Source organism: Trifolium pratense, linkage group LG7 (genome assembly GCF_020283565.1).
Source record: "Trifolium pratense cultivar HEN17-A07 linkage group LG7, ARS_RC_1.1, whole genome shotgun sequence".
Taxonomy (NCBI): domain Eukaryota; kingdom Viridiplantae; phylum Streptophyta; class Magnoliopsida; order Fabales; family Fabaceae; genus Trifolium; species Trifolium pratense.
In genome coordinates, this window is record NC_060065.1 from 860,148 (window position 1) to 875,893 (window position 15,746).

General features: G+C 33.1%; 2 protein-coding genes and 1 non-coding gene across 3 annotated transcripts; 2 read left to right on the top strand and 1 right to left on the bottom strand.

Moving 5' to 3' along the window:
- Positions 1-42: 42 nt before the first annotated feature.
- On the bottom strand, positions 43-114 carry TRNAQ-CUG. Its single transcript has one exon. It is a non-coding gene; the product is annotated as a tRNA-Gln (tRNA).
- Positions 115-2,915: 2,801 nt separating this feature from the next.
- On the top strand, positions 2,916-7,329 carry LOC123899226 (probable receptor-like serine/threonine-protein kinase At4g34500). Its single transcript, XM_045950303.1, has 7 exons — positions 2,916-4,120; positions 5,256-5,360; positions 5,446-5,568; positions 5,844-6,014; positions 6,126-6,255; positions 6,334-6,543; positions 6,940-7,329. The coding sequence occupies exons 1-7, from the start codon at positions 3,630-3,632 to the stop codon at positions 7,048-7,050; spliced, it is 1,341 nt and encodes a 446-aa protein (XP_045806259.1). The 5' UTR covers positions 2,916-3,629; the 3' UTR covers positions 7,051-7,329.
- A 3,768-nt stretch (positions 7,330-11,097) lies between these two features.
- Positions 11,098-15,319, top strand: LOC123899227 (glucan endo-1,3-beta-glucosidase 7-like). The gene is made up of 5 exons (XM_045950304.1): positions 11,098-11,428; positions 11,597-12,261; positions 13,861-14,187; positions 14,359-14,638; positions 14,991-15,319. Exons 1-5 carry the CDS (start codon positions 11,371-11,373, stop codon positions 15,026-15,028), a joined length of 1,368 nt encoding a protein of 455 aa, XP_045806260.1. The 5' UTR covers positions 11,098-11,370; the 3' UTR covers positions 15,029-15,319.
- The last annotated feature ends 427 nt before the right edge of the window (positions 15,320-15,746 follow it).

The following is a 15,746-nucleotide window of genomic DNA, read 5'->3' on the forward strand; positions in this document are numbered from 1 at the left end:
AAAACATAAATTATACACATAATCTAAAAATAAAACAAAATAAGGTCCCACCGAGAATTGAACTCGGGTTACTAGATTCAGAGTCTAATGTCCTAACCGCTAGACCATGGGACCATCGTGCTACTTGTGACTCGTACGTAGGTTTATGTATTTATCATATCTAAGTAGCATAGTATATTAATGTAATGTCTTCTGTCTATGGATAACGTATGAAAATGTCAATAATTGGTTTGTAAAATTTAACTGTATATGTCCTTAATTTTCTTCAAGCTATTCATGTACTAGGGATAATTTTCTAAAATGTAAGTAATTTGCAAAAGATACACTGTTGATTTTATTTGTGAATTTTGTGGTAATAATAAGAGATTGGCAGTGTAAAATTTTCTGGAATCAACAATAAATAACACATACTAATTATTTCTCTTAAAGATAAAGCTTTTGAAAGAAATACTACCTATGATTAAAAAGACATACGAGTCCACAAAAGTTTATATATCAAGTCAACCAAAGTTAATATATCGAGTAGTATCTATTATGAACCAAATATACCATTTTTTTTATTTGACAAAACCATTTTTGTTAAAAAAATTAATACTCTATTGTGAAACATGTGTTCTTAAGAGTTGTACCGGTAGGGGAAAAATGAATATGTTGATTTAAAATTTAAAATAAAGTTTTTTTTAATGTGTAAATTGTGTTTAAAGGAATATGACCCTCTACATTTTTTATGATGATTCTCTACACTTCTTTTTCCTATCTTTTCCCTATCTTTTGGTGTCGTTAGACATTTTTTAAGAGAGAAAAATGACAAAAGGAAGAACAATGGAAGGAAATAAAAGATACAACAATGTTATTTGAATAGTTTTGCTAAACAAAAATACGTACGAGAAAGATTGAGAGAGAAACATATATAAACAAGTAGATGATATTTGTCTCGTTAAAGGTGGAAAATTCCAATATGATAAGTAAATCGACAAAAAAAAAATTAATTGAATCCATTAAATTGAATTTCAATCTTTCAAGTCAGAACGGAAATTCCGCCAAAGTGATCTATATCCCCATATTTATTCATTTTATATGCTAATGTTTTGTTTAGATTGACTCACAAGGAGATCTGCAATGGTAATATTCATGGGTTGCCATAGTCTTTGCTACCATCATGTTACAAATATTTTGGCAACCCATGAATATTAGACTCTTCGAGGACAAGCTGTGTTGGACGGGAAAAAAAGGTGGAGCTTATCGCATCCTCCATAACGAGAAAATGGCTATGCAACCGAGTTCGTCTTCCTCTATCATTGTTATTAAACATTGATATTTTCATCCTTAACTATAAAGAATTGCATGCCAAATGACTTATGTGTCTATCTATTTTGTTAGTCGTTTTTATAATGTGACTGTATATGAGTTAGGTTAAGCTGCCAAAACTTATGAAACGTCTTACTTGAGTGGAGGATGCCCCAAATCGGATGGTATGATCTGACTTTTATAATTACATAAAAAATAAATATCAATTTTTCTTTAAAAAATTGTATTGTACAATTGAAAGTGAGACCTCAATTTGAAATTTGAAATATTTTGAAAGTACAGTACAATTGAAGTGAGACTTTCATTTTACCTGACAAAATTCAATACCCAACAGCCGTGAGGCAGCCTAGCATCCATATATTTCATGTATTCCGAGCTGCCCATTAATGTTGCAATTTATTTTAAACTGCATCCAACAACTTTCCCAGCCTCTCTCATAGTATGTAGTAGTACAATGAAAATAAATCACAATACATTGAAAATTTGTGGAAACTCTAATCATAATAGCGCACCATAATTTTATCACGTATCAAATACATAATTATTGGACATAATACAAGATAGAATGAATAACACATTATAAAATTTAAGGTATTGATCAATTTTTGTTTTGTATGATGTTTGATGACTAATAGATTATTTGGTTATTTTAAACAACTTATGCTGCGGACAAAAAACTACTTATGCCGCGGATAAAAAGTTGTCCGTTGGTCCATTGGCCCCCAATTTTTCCAATATCAAACAATTTTTAAAAAAATTTTGAACAAAGAAACAACTTTTAAACTAAACAACATAGTACAACTAAATTTATCATCTCTAATCACTTAACAGATCAAACACATTTTTTCTTAAGATGTTGTAGGACTGTAAAAAAAAATCTACAGTTACATGTCGTAGTTTTAGATATCATTTATTGAATCAAAATTGGTCAGTTTATATTAGACTTTTATAAAATTTATAGTACTAAATAAAGTCTAAAACCTATATCAACCCGCTATAGCCGTGTGTTTTGGGATCTGGATTCCATAAATTCAACATTAGATACAGTCGTGCAGTCACAAGATGTAGACCGTACGATCTTGATCGGATAGTTCAGATATTAGCTCAAAATTTAATATTAAAACAATAAAAAATTGTCTTTAAGTTATAACCGTCTGATCAAGATCAGACGATTCACAATCCCTGATTACATGCAGTCGTGACTGCACAAAATCTGATTCCGTGTGTTTTGGTAAGTGAACTAATTGCCACAATCTCACCATAATCCCACATCATTCAGTAATAAATGGACCAAATCCATGATCCAAAACTGAGTTTAATTTCTTGGCCATTAATTGCTGTCAATGTAAATACGACGCTGGATCTGGAGGGTGGGAACTAGCTTAGTTGGTGAAATAAATTGGCAAGCAAATGCAGAATATAGTGCATGTCATAACAAATCGTTTGGTGGCGAGTTACTTTGGATAATCACGTTTACGTGGGATCCTGGTTCAGTTACTTTGACAAACACATATAGAGCCAAGTACAACCCTATCACCAAATCACAATGGATTATTACGTTTCAACTTCCACATCATATTAATTCATTGGTAAAGGCTAAGATATATATTCAAATTGAAGGGCATTGGATAAAATGGTTTTATCCATGTAGAATTATTTTTGATTTCCATGATATTGGTACGAAGTTTTCACTGTAGTTAACGATGATTAATTTCCGCTATAGAACCTGTGGGATACATAAGGTGAGTTCTTCCTCCTAACCTAATTTTCTCCATCCACATGAGTCAGAAATCGAAACCCGGACCACATTCCTCAATAAGATGACCATAAACATCCATGCACTAGCCTAATTATTCATAACTAACTTTCAATTTTTTTTTTCCTTCAAATTATTACATGTGTGCATGGAGCCATATATTTGATGATGTGTCCTCTTGAAAATGAAATAATCAATGTTTGTGGTTCTTCATTCATAAATTAATTTCCACTCTCCACCACCTTCACGTCATGCATCACTGATTCCTTCTGAATCTTTAATGCGAGTGTTATTTCTGTAAATATAGTCACATCCAAACCCAAAAACTAAAAACAACAGTAATAGTAGTAATAGTTTCCTTTCGCTTTTGTAATATCCGTTGGTGAAAGTTGAAACTTCGCTTTTCTCAATATTCTCTCTTCTCTTCTTTTCTTTTCTTTTCTTTTCTTTTTTTCTTTTTCTTTTCCTTTTCTTTCTTCTTTATTTCTTTTCAACCATTGAAAATTTTATCACCAACCAAACATTCTCTAATTTTCACTCCACACTCACCGGAGCTACCACAGCAATGGCACCTTCCGCCAATTCCACCGGCGGTGCCGTGCCGTTGCTAACAAACCGAACATTAGGTCTCAAATTCTACTACTTAATCCTCATTTTCGTCGCAATCGTGATCGCAATTATTCTCTTAATCATTCTATGCATTCGCCGGAATCGAAGCTCAAAAAAGAGCAAAATGCGAGTGAAGCATAGTTCCGGCACAATTCCACTTGTTTCTAAGGAGATCGTGGAGGTGATAAAGATCGAACACGTTGTTGATGATGAATCGAAGATTCAGAAGCAAGTAGAGTGTGAGATCGAAGAGTGTAGTAGTGTGTCGGTGGAGTCTCCGTCTCAGAATATAGGTTGGGGACGGTGGTATAGTTTGAAGGAATTGGAGAATGCGACGGATGGATTTGCTGAAGGGAACGTGATCGGAGAAGGAGGTTATGGAATTGTTTACAGAGGAATTTTACAAGACGGTTCTGTGGTTGCTGTGAAAAATCTTCTCAATAATAAGTATGCATTAGTAGTAATTAAATCACATTTTCCATTTTCATTCTTCTGCTTTATTTCTATTTTAATATAATTTTTTGAGTAATTTTGTTTTTGTTAGTGCTAGCGAGTATAAACTAAACTCTATGGTTAATTTGTTTATGTGGAGTTAATCATTTGTTTATTGCATGTTAAATAGTACTACTACCCTCCACAAATCCTGCTCAACCGGCATAAATGCCAAAATTGCTAGTGTCGGGACCGGGTTCAAACCCTGATCACTCCACTTTGTGTGGGTGAGTTTTCAATTGCTTTATCATTTCGTCTATCAACCAAAAAAAAATTAGGACTACTACGAGCAAAAACGTTAGCACTTAAATAAGTGGAGAATTTCGGGTTCGATCGCCGACCTGCATAATACAATGTTCCAACAAATTATGCTCACATGAATTCTATGTACTTTTATGTTTAGTTTATTTAGTATATTTCTCTTATGATTTTTGTATCTCAACTTTTTCTTTACATGGTATATTAATATTGAGATCAGATTCTCTCCGGTGGAATTTCACCGGAGGTAGTCCGGTGTAAATCTAAATTTGAACCGTACAAATCTCCCTTAATTGATTTTGATTTTGGGCGGTAATCACAATGAACGGTTGAGATTTCACTGTAAAAGATCTCAATCTGCCTTACTGTTGAGAAATATTTAGTCTAATTATTTATTACTTCTGTCACAGTAACATGAGCTATGTTTTCCCTACTTGATGTCGGTGATGGACTGATGGTGACTGAACTTGGTACTGATAGAGTATTAATAAGTACTGGCTCCAAGTTCCCCTAAACCAAAAATGGTTTGAGAATGAAGTATTTGAAAGAAAAAAAAAGAATATTTACTTTTCATGCTTCACTAGTTCAGTTGAAAATTGAGCATGTGTGGGTTCAAACACTTGAAATCTCCTTGAAAAATTAAGAAATATTTTAAGAAATACAAACTAATTAAAAAGAAATTTTGCATATGTTTATTTTACAATTGCAAATTTTGTTCTGCAGAAGCAGAACTATATCAAGATATTATGTCTTACCTCCAAATATTAATAACTTTTTGCTGTGCTTTGACATATTGAAAATTCATGAGCATTATTGTTGTATTGTAACTAAGGGGTCAAGCAGAGAAAGAGTTTAAGGTGGAGGTTGAAGCTATTGGAAAAGTGAGGCATAAGAATTTGGTTGGATTAGTTGGATATTGCGCGGATGGTGCTCAAAGGTATATTTATTCTTTTGATTTAAGGTCTTTCATATGAAGAAACTTCCTACAAATTTTGTCTAAAGCAATTCCCCTGATTATACAGGATGCTTGTTTATGAATATGTTGACAATGGAAATTTGGAGCAGTGGTTGCATGGTGATGTAGGACCTGTTAGTCCATTGACTTGGGATATACGAATGAAGATTGCTGTTGGCACTGCAAAAGGGTGTGTTTGTTGAGTTCACTATTCATTTTATTGAAATTTATATCTTATAGTATGATCACCCATGTTACCTTCTGATAGATTGACTGTTATTTTATAACACAAAAACAACAATAAGAAAAACCTTCATTGGTTTCAGAGACCAAACAATGTCATGTTTTCCTTTCACGATGAATCATGTCCAATGACAAACTATTATCATGCTCCATTTTATGAAATTCACATCAACTTAAATATTTTATCAGACTATCAGTTAATTTTTCTACGTTATGAAACAGGCTAGCCTATTTGCACGAAGGCTTAGAACCCAAAGTTGTTCACCGAGATGTAAAATCGAGCAATATTCTCTTGGACAAAAAATGGAATGCCAAAGTATCAGACTTTGGACTTGCTAAGCTCTTAGGGTCTGGGAAAAGCTATGTGACAACACGTGTCATGGGGACATTTGGGTTAGTTCTTTCTCTCTTTCTCAAGCCTCAGTTTTTTTTGAAATAATCTCTTTACTGTCAATGAGTGATATTTTACTGTGTTATTTCTCCCCACAAACAATTTTTGTGCAGATATGTTTCACCCGAGTATGCAAGCACGGGTATGCTTAATGAGGGCAGTGATGTGTATAGTTTTGGGATTCTACTCATGGAGCTAGTTACCGGAAGAAGTCCCATTGATTATTCTAGAGCACCTGCAGAGGTGAATCCAGGATTTCTTTACTGTATTCTATGAAATTGTAAATGAATCTTATGTATCTTTTTGTTTGATGTGCTTCAGATGAACTTGGTTGATTGGTTTAAGGGAATGGTAGCAAGTCGTCGCGGGGATGAGCTAGTTGATCCTTTGATCGAGATTCAGCCCTCTCCAAGATCTTTGAAACGAGCTTTACTGGTCTGTCTTCGCTGTATAGATTTGGATGCCAACAAGCGACCAAAGATGGGCCAAATTGTTCATATGCTTGAGGCAGATGATTTTCCCTTTCGTTCTGTAAGTCTTCCGTTTCAGTCTTTCCATATTATAACACAGCGCATAAATTATGTACGCCTACATAGTTTTGAAACTAAATACAACATCCTAATCGGGTTTACTCAATGCCATGCTTTTTGCTTATCACCAATCCCACTGAAAATAGAAGGAAAAGTTAACTTCACATACACATTTGTTCCCTGAATTACATGTATGTGCTCAGTACATAAAGTATATGTGCTCAGTAGATAAAGTATATGCCATGTTCAACTACACCAGTTGCTAATACTATAAAAAAATTAAAATATTATCTACACCAGTAAAATATTATCTCTATTATCTACACCAGTAGATAAAGTATTTGGCAGGACATTCAGTAAAATATATCCTTGTATGATTTGGTTTCCTCGTTGATAGGAACTTCGAACAAGAGAGAAAGATCCTGTTCCCTCTCAAGTTGACCTTTCCAAAAAGATTCCGTATCCAACAAGACACGTGGAGCCCGTATATAAAGCGAGCTGGAGATGATTGTCTGTTGCAATGGCCATGGGAGCCTTGGATTACGAAATACTAGTGCTAATAATGTTCAACTTGTTATGAAAAAGTCAGAAGCCATTGTGCATATCTTATATTACCATGTAGTTAATAGTTATTTTTCTTTAGGTCTTAACATATTTAGTATGCATTATCTTGTGAATAAACAAGCTCTGTAAATATGTATCTCTCACGGTATATCAATTTTATCGTCTGCAGTATTGCATAAGTTATTGCTTATGTTATTTATTCGAAGATTTTATTGTTTGTACATATCTTTGTCTAAGATCCAATAACTTTAAAGGTAGACTCAAAAGATTTGTGAACTTTCATCAGCAGCCTGTCAAGATAGATTCAAAATTGTTTGGATCACATGAAGACAATGTCTCTCTTGAAGTCATATGTTTCAGGTGAAACCCCTCAAATGGCAATCGTACAAAAACTTATTACAAAGATTTCCCCAAAGCACCCAACTACAGCACCTTGAAGTACTTGGTTAGAGCCTACAGGTGCTCAATTTCTTGATCACTTGTAAGATCTGATCTGTGATAATTGATCTATGTGATAATTCATATTATATTAGTCAGAAAGGTGAGACATATAATAACTACTATAAAACCAAATAAATTTATAGCATACCATATGAAACAAATAAATTTATGCATCATCTTAACAATCAAGTAATCGCTCTTAGCAACCAATCAAAAACAAATATTCATTTCACATAAGCCAAATGACACAACAAACAAGCCTCTTCACAAAGGCCATCGATCATTGCAAAAAATTGGAGAAAATCTATTAATTTTTGTTCATCTAACTATAGGAGAAAGTAGTTCATCAAGTTTATTTAAATATGTATCAGAATATTTATATGAAAATGTTACTATGAGACTTGCACTTAAGTAGGCTTACAGTCCTAACAAATTTTCAAAGGTCATACTCAAACCCGAAAATTAATCTATGACAAATACTACTAATAGGTCAGAGTCAGGACTTCTATTTTATATTAGGCTAGACTCAGATCTTGCAAAGTTTAACTCGGCCTAACTTATTTCTATCCCTTAAAAAGAGTCATAGTTCTCGAATTCGATACCTTATTTTTTTCCAAAAATTATAAATCTTATAGCACCCTACGACACTTTTCATATACAAATTCGCAAGTTTTATTAAAATTTCAAACGAATAATATTGCCTACTACATTATTTTTTCCCAACCGACTGTCATTTTTATTTTTGTTGATCATTATTTTCTCTTTTTGAAAACTAATAGGTAATTTATTATTGAATAAAAGACAGATCCAGTAAGGCTGGTCTAAAACTACTCCAAAATTTGTTACGATTTTTTTTTTGCCACCCTATCAGTTTCTCGCGCACTCTACCAGTTTCAATTTTTATCCTTCCGCTACTTATGGTGTGTTTGGTTCGGGAATTTTGGAGGGGAGGGAAGGTGAGGTAATATTTTAAATTTTATGTGTTTGGTTCAATATTTATGAGGGGAGAGGAGGGGAGGGGAGGTGAGCAAAATCCCTCCTAAACCCACTTTTTGCTTCCCCCCAAATTGGAGGGATTTGGAGGGGAGGGGAGGTAAGCTATTTAATACTTAATTAAAATGCCATAATTATCCTCATTTATTCATTTTAATTCCAAAATTATCCTCATAATCATCATCAATCACGGTATCAATTTGCCAATTTTTTTATAATCTCTTCGCCAATCCTAATCATCCTTTTTTTTTTCTTCCAAATCCTAATTTTAAATCTATTACGTTGCTATTTTGTATTTCAATTTGTTATTATTTTAGAACAAGTTATGTATTCTGCTATTGTGTTTTAACTTTATTCTTTTACAATACAATACAATTCTTTTTCTTTTTTCTTTACGAGTTATCATTATTTTTTATACTGAAACTTTTGTTACATATAATTCAATTCTTACTATTTTTTTAATAATGCACACATTAATACACACAATAATGTACCTATATTTTTTAACAGTACAATATATTATAAGGATATATTTGTAAATTAATTATAAAATCCCTCCCCCTCCCCTCATGAACCAAACACAAATTTAGTTAAAATGTCTTCCCTACCCTCCCCTTCCCCCCTTTGAACCAAACACATAATAAATAAAATTCATTACCTCCCTTCCCCTCCCCTCTATTAAAAACCCTCCCCTCCCCTCCCCTCTATTTGAACCAAACAGACCCTTAAGTAAGTATCAGACGTTATAAAATTGGAAAATTTGACAAAAAAACACCTTTATGAAATTAAAGATTTTAAACGTCCGCTACTTAAATAACGTTGTTATAAAAATAAAAAATTTGAGAAAAAAGAATCCCTTAACATAAAAATTTCAAGGTTTTAAATGTCCACTACTTAATTAGCAAATATTATAAAAATGAGAAAATGGGTAGGATGACCAAAGAAATTATCAAATTTGTTTGGATCAACTATAGGTGTTATGTTGGTTCATTTTGTAAGCGGCCCAGTTACAACTTATTTTTCACACAATTAATTTGATGTTTGTTTTTGGTCCTCTAAATTCATCAGAATCCTGTATCCCCCAGTGAAAAATATTTTCGGTAGTGCAAATTTTCATGTGAGAAAGTTCCTGGTATTGTAAATCTTACAGGGAAATATTTTTTGGTGGTAATTTTTTTAATGTGAGCAATGCATGGAGGGCCATGAGCCACCATCAATTAATGTATGTAAAAACAAACATCCTATAAAAATCTCCCCCTAAAGCTCATACACGTTCTTGTTCTACACTTTGAAACATGTTTTGGATTTTAGAACTTGAAACCTATTTTTACAGAGCCAATTATATTTTTTTAAGTCTTTTTTACGTTGTTTCATATGTCTATGCTCTTCGTGATTCTTCCGTTGATACTTCTCAACTTCATGTGTAATATCAGACTTCGAATTAGAGAATCATGAGACAATTATTTATTGCCAATATTATGATTAAAAAACTTCTCACGACACTTCTAATAATTCAATCGTACACTAGACAAAAATTTTGTTTTCACTTCAGTTTTTGGTCTCCAAATGTTAACACCCCTTTTCTATTTCACAAAACTCCAAATGTTAATGTTGTTGTTCAAAAGATGCTAATCTAGCTCATATTTATGGGCTTTTATGTCTTTGACTTGTTTGCTTATTCAATGGATGCTAATGTTGTTGTTGATTCCATTTTCTGAAAATTACATTTATTTTAACATGAGTACGTGGTAGTTGAAGGTTGAAAAAACGGAGAAATTTCCTTTATCTTTAATCTTTTTTCAATTGATTACCGTTCCAGATAAGAGGGAGAAGAGTGACATTGATTTAGAGTTTTCATTTGGGGATAATTTTAGTTTAGAATTCAATCTGATTAATTCTCTTGCTTTATTTAATTGTATTTCACCTTGGTTTTGGTCATTACCTATATGTCCTTACCTAAAATGATCAACATTGCGTCAAAAAAAAAAAAATGATCAACTTCGTTTTTGAATGAGAATGGTCACCTCATGGTCCAATAATTAATTAATGGTACATGTTATCAACAACAAACAATTTTATGATAAAAAATAATGTCAAAAATCTCACTAACTAATGAAAGTTCGATTTACCAACAATGAATTAGTCCAAGTAGTAATGGTCTTGGTCCCCTTAAGCATATGATCACGGTTTGATTCCTGGCTCATGCGTATGGAGAGAATTCGGTTGGGAGGGAAGAATCCACCTTGTGTGCCCCATAAGTTTCCCGACGGAGATTAGTCATCGTTATCAACGGTGGAAACTACGTACCAATATCATGGTAACCAAAAAAATAAAATAATGAAAGTTCGATTCAAAAACTTATTTTTTGGCGGGCATTATATTTTTTAAACACCTTAATATCCCCAATTTAGATCACAAGCAAACGTTACCAAATTCGACGACATTAAAATATTTTTAGATGATTCAAGAATTACTATGACATGAAGTGATACTTTTAAGAACAAAATGACTTTTCACTCTATAAATAAACAAAAAAGTTATCCAGCTAAGCTAATCTGTTTGTTTGTTTGTTCTATTGTTCTTTGTCCTGATGAGTTACTCTTGAGACACACGCTCTTTCTACCGTTATACGAGTACTATTATTCTTCTTCTTCAGTTATTTTATATTTTCTACATACAGTAGACTCTTTGTTTTCAGTTTTCACTATCAACCTTGGCTTTATAACGGCATCATCATTCATCTACTTGTTTTCAGTGTCGCCAACCTTTCGAATTACCACAAACAATTACATTTACTCTCATTTGGTAACTGTGTAATCCAATCCAAGCCATGTCTCCTTCGATCCTTCTTTTCCTTTCTCTATTCTCCATTGCTCTCTCCTTTGCCGGTAATCACTTTTCCTTTCTCTATTCACTTTTTTCAACTAAAAAACTACTGTTACTTTCTTTCAAGAAAATTTTCTCGGTAAAGTGCGAAAACTATACATTAAATTCTCAATAAATCTTAAAAAGTAAATTTTCTGTTATATTTTCTTTAATTTCTTCCATTCTTACAGACTCGCAATCCTTCGTCGGAGTTAACTACGGTCAGATCGCCGATAATCTTCCTCCTCCGGAAGCCACCGCCAAGCTTCTCCAATCCACCTCAATCGGGAAAGTTCGTATTTACGGCGCCGATCCTGGAATCATAAAAGCACTTGCTAATTCCGGCATCGGAATTGTCATCGGAGCTGCAAACGGCGACATTCCAAGTCTAGCTTCCGATCGTAACGCAGCAGCTCAATGGGTGAACACTAACGTTTTACCTTATTACCCTGCCAGTAACATCACTCTGATCACCGTTGGTAATGAGGTTTTAACCTCCGGCGATCAAGGACTTGTGTCACAGCTTGTACCGGCAATTCGAAATGTCCAAACTGCCCTCAGTTCGGTCTCGCTAGGTGGAAAGGTGAAGGTGTCAACCGTACATTCAATGGCGGTGTTGTCTCAGTCGGATCCACCTTCGTCCGGGTCGTTTAACCCGACGTTACAAAATACTTTGAATCAGTTACTGGCGTTTTTGAAGGATAACAAATCGCCGTTTACGATAAATCCTTATCCGTTTTTCGCTTACCAGAGTGACCCGAGACCCGAAACGCTTGCGTTCTGTTTATTTCAACCTAATTCGGGTCGGGTTGATTCGGGTAACGGAAAACTTTACACCAACATGTTCGATGCTCAGGTAATGTCATATTTTCTTCTTTTTTTCCAAATTTAGTTTTTTTGTTTTTCTTCTTCAATTTATGCAGTTTATACTAATTAGTTGATTAATTATTAATGTTCTAAAACGAAAAGTTTACGTGGGAGTATCATCGAAGAGACATTCCACATTACAAGCGCTGATGCGCACGTGTTGCCAGAATTAAAAAGTGATTGATATTGTTGTTTTTATTTGTGTTGCGATGATGATATATTTGTGACTAAGCAAAATATGGATTATGGAGTATTTGAAATAGACAAATGTTTATATCTGCACATGATAAACAATTTAGCTAAGAAGTATTTTTTTTTAGAAAGTGTGACCTTCAACTTTTTAAAAGTTAAAATAATATATTTCCAATGTAATTAACTTTTAGGTTCTTAATCCATGAACAGTCAATGAAATGACTCGAGTTTCTTCTAATTTATGACGCGAGTTTCTTCTAGTTTTACCAAGATTGTAAATTCAATTTGCCATCCATTTAAGTTTTATCAAGTTTGAGAAATTAATCTATGCAGTTGCGCGTAGATGATATCCGATTTTTTTTTTAAAAAAATATTAAGTTCTGAGCAAAAGTGTAAAACTCTTTGAAATAATTCATTTTACTTACTAGTATTATTTTTTGGGCACATTCATTTCTTTTCTACCATTCTACTTTGGAATGTGAGGAACATCTTTAAAGATTTTCAACTACTATTCAATTTCTACCATTCATCTTTGTTTTGTGTGTGTGTGTAATGAATAATGATTTTCAACAACAGTCACACTATTTCCTGTCCAAAAAAAAAAAAAAAAACAGTCACACTCACACTTTGTGATGTTGGATCTTCATTTTGATTCTACCGTTAGTGTGGAATATGAATGGAGTTGTTCTTATCCATCTGTAATTGAGAATGCTACCCTGTTTCATTTGTTAAGTTTTCCACCGTGAAATAATGAGTCCGTAGATTATTCTACCTTATGTCTTTTATTGAAACAGGCTGGCACGCATAATGTGGTCACAATTCACAAAACAAGTCCTTCCAAAGTCTCAATAATTGTTAGACATAGTAAAGAAAAATGGACCCATAGTAATAGTAGTAGCCAATATGGTAATGGTAGGTAGATCCTTACTCTTTTTTCATCTCATGGAATTAAGAGGTAGAAAAGTTTCCATTGTCAGGAATGTACCTGTATATCTTTACTCTCCAAATCAACACTCTAAATGTTGTCCACTTGCTCCTCTGAATTCTGATTTTTAGCATATTGGCTGGCAGGGGTATAAAATTGTGATGTTGGTTAATAATCTAATTTGGTTTATGGAGTATGTTGTTCAACAAATTAAGAAATTTTGCAGTAACACAAAACTTGTAGCGAATTGATATTACGTATCTTACAAGTTTACTTTTCAGACGATAGAATTTATTTATATTTTTAACAAACCTGTAGAAAATATGCAACATAATTAAGCATATGTTGATAAATAACTAGTTAAAAATGGTCATATAAAAAAGGAGACATAAAAAACTTAAGAGTCTTATATTTAAAGACGAATTAATAATTAACACTATTTGATTTACATGCTGATCTTTTTTTGAGCAGGTTGATGCTGTGCATTCTGCTCTCAGTGCAATGAACTATGAGGACATTGAGATTGTAGTTGCAGAAACAGGATGGCCTTCTAGCGGCGACAGCAATGAAGTAGGACCAAGTGTTGAAAATGCTAAGGCCTATAATGGAAACCTTATTACTCATCTTAGATCATTAGTTGGTACCCCTTTGATACCTGGGAAGTCTGTCGACACTTACATTTTTGCACTTTATAATGAAAACCTCAAATCCGGACCGGGATCTGAACGCGCTTTTGGCCTCTACAAAACTGATCTTACCATGTCATATGATGTTGGCTTGGCCAAGTCTAGCCAGCAGGTCAGCAAATTACTACTCTCTTTAAGTCATATGATGTTGGTGTTCGTTTCTGATCCGGTCACTTAGAAAATTAGTTTCGTTCTTTTTATTTTTGGTCGATAATTAGTATAATGTTGGCATATTGGTATCACAAAAAGAAAGGTTGATTAGATTTTTGAATAATTTTCACAGACTCCGCCATCAACTACTCCAGTTACTCCAGCTCCTAGCACTTCAGGATGGTGTGTTCCAAAAGCAGGAGTCTCTGATGCTCAGTTGCAAGCCAATATTGACTATGCTTGTGGCCAAGGCATAGACTGTGGGCCAATACAACCAGGAGGAGCATGTTTTGAACCCAACACATTACCATCTCATGCTGCCTTTGTAATGAATCTCTACTACCAAACATTTGGTAGAAATCAATGGAACTGTGATTTCTCTCAAACAGCAATTCTCACATCCCAAAATCCAAGTAAATATTCTCTCTTGACACTTTTCTCTTTTTTCCCTTCATGATCTAGTCTTTGTTTCAATGATGCTTGTTAGTGCTAAATACTGATCTATAAAAAATATAATCACGATTCACGAATAAGCCGTCATTTAAGCATGATTCATAACGAAAAAAAAGTACATTAGTGGAAAATGATTGGAAATGGAATACACAGTTTTTTGCATTGTGCTTTATGGCACTAGCCTGTACTAGTTTGTTTGACAAAATTACAATGACACTATGATTTTGTCAACTTTAAAGCCAATTATTACCAAAATAATTATACATGTATTATGTCTATTATCTAACTCTATTTTCCTCCTCTTCTTGGTAGGTTACAATGCTTGCAATTACGCTGGTGGAAGTACCTAAAAATCAGATTATTCAGCATGGCCTCAGTTAATAAACTTGGTCTAAACAAGTATATTAATATAAATTTTAATCAAGGAAAAAGGGTTTATCCTTGGCCCTCTTTTATTTATAGCCTTGTAATAGTATCGCTTTTTTTTTTGGGGTCAAAATATGTGTACCCACCTAATTCTAATTTTTTTTCTTAATATTATATCTCTTTTGGGAATGAGTCTACTCAGATGTATTATGTTATAATTGTATGATAATGGAATGAATAAGTTTCTCATTATATATATGGAATTGTTTGGTCAACTCTATAATGATTATACAGTATAATTATAGAGAACTTAATATGCAACTATTCTTGGGAAAAAGTTTTTCGATATTTTTTCGGGAAAAAAGTTTTTGATTTTTTTTTGGAAAAATTTCGATTTTTTTTTTTTTGAAAAAAAGTTTCCGATTTTTGTTCTTAAAAATTTTTTCGATATTTTTTCGGAAAAAAAATTCCCGATTTTTCATTTCAAAACAAACTTTGAATAAAACTGAAGCTAATTATCAAATCAAATAAATAGTAGTTTGTGGACTGAAAAATGAGACATTTATTGGATAGTTATTTATTTGAAGTAAAAATGAAATTTGGAATATTTTTTTTGCGCTTTCTAAAAGATTTTCTATATTAGATTCATGTTTGTTTTGCATGTACACTTTTGTTCTCGAAGCAAAGGACATATAGTTTCAA

Coding starts and splice junctions, on each gene's coding strand:
- LOC123899226 (XM_045950303.1), top strand. CDS start 3,630: ATGGCACCTTCCGCCAATTCCACCGGCGGTGCCGTGCCGTTGCTAACA. Junction 6,015..6,125: donor CGTGTCATGGGGACATTTGG/GTTAGTTCTTTC, acceptor ATTTTTGTGCAG/ATATGTTTCACCCGAGTATG. Junction 6,256..6,333: donor ATTCTAGAGCACCTGCAGAG/GTGAATCCAGGA, acceptor GATGTGCTTCAG/ATGAACTTGGTTGATTGGTT.
- LOC123899227 (XM_045950304.1), top strand. CDS start 11,371: ATGTCTCCTTCGATCCTTCTTTTCCTTTCTCTATTCTCCATTGCTCTC. Junction 11,429..11,596: donor CATTGCTCTCTCCTTTGCCG/GTAATCACTTTT, acceptor CCATTCTTACAG/ACTCGCAATCCTTCGTCGGA. Junction 12,262..13,860: donor CCAACATGTTCGATGCTCAG/GTAATGTCATAT, acceptor TTTTTTGAGCAG/GTTGATGCTGTGCATTCTGC.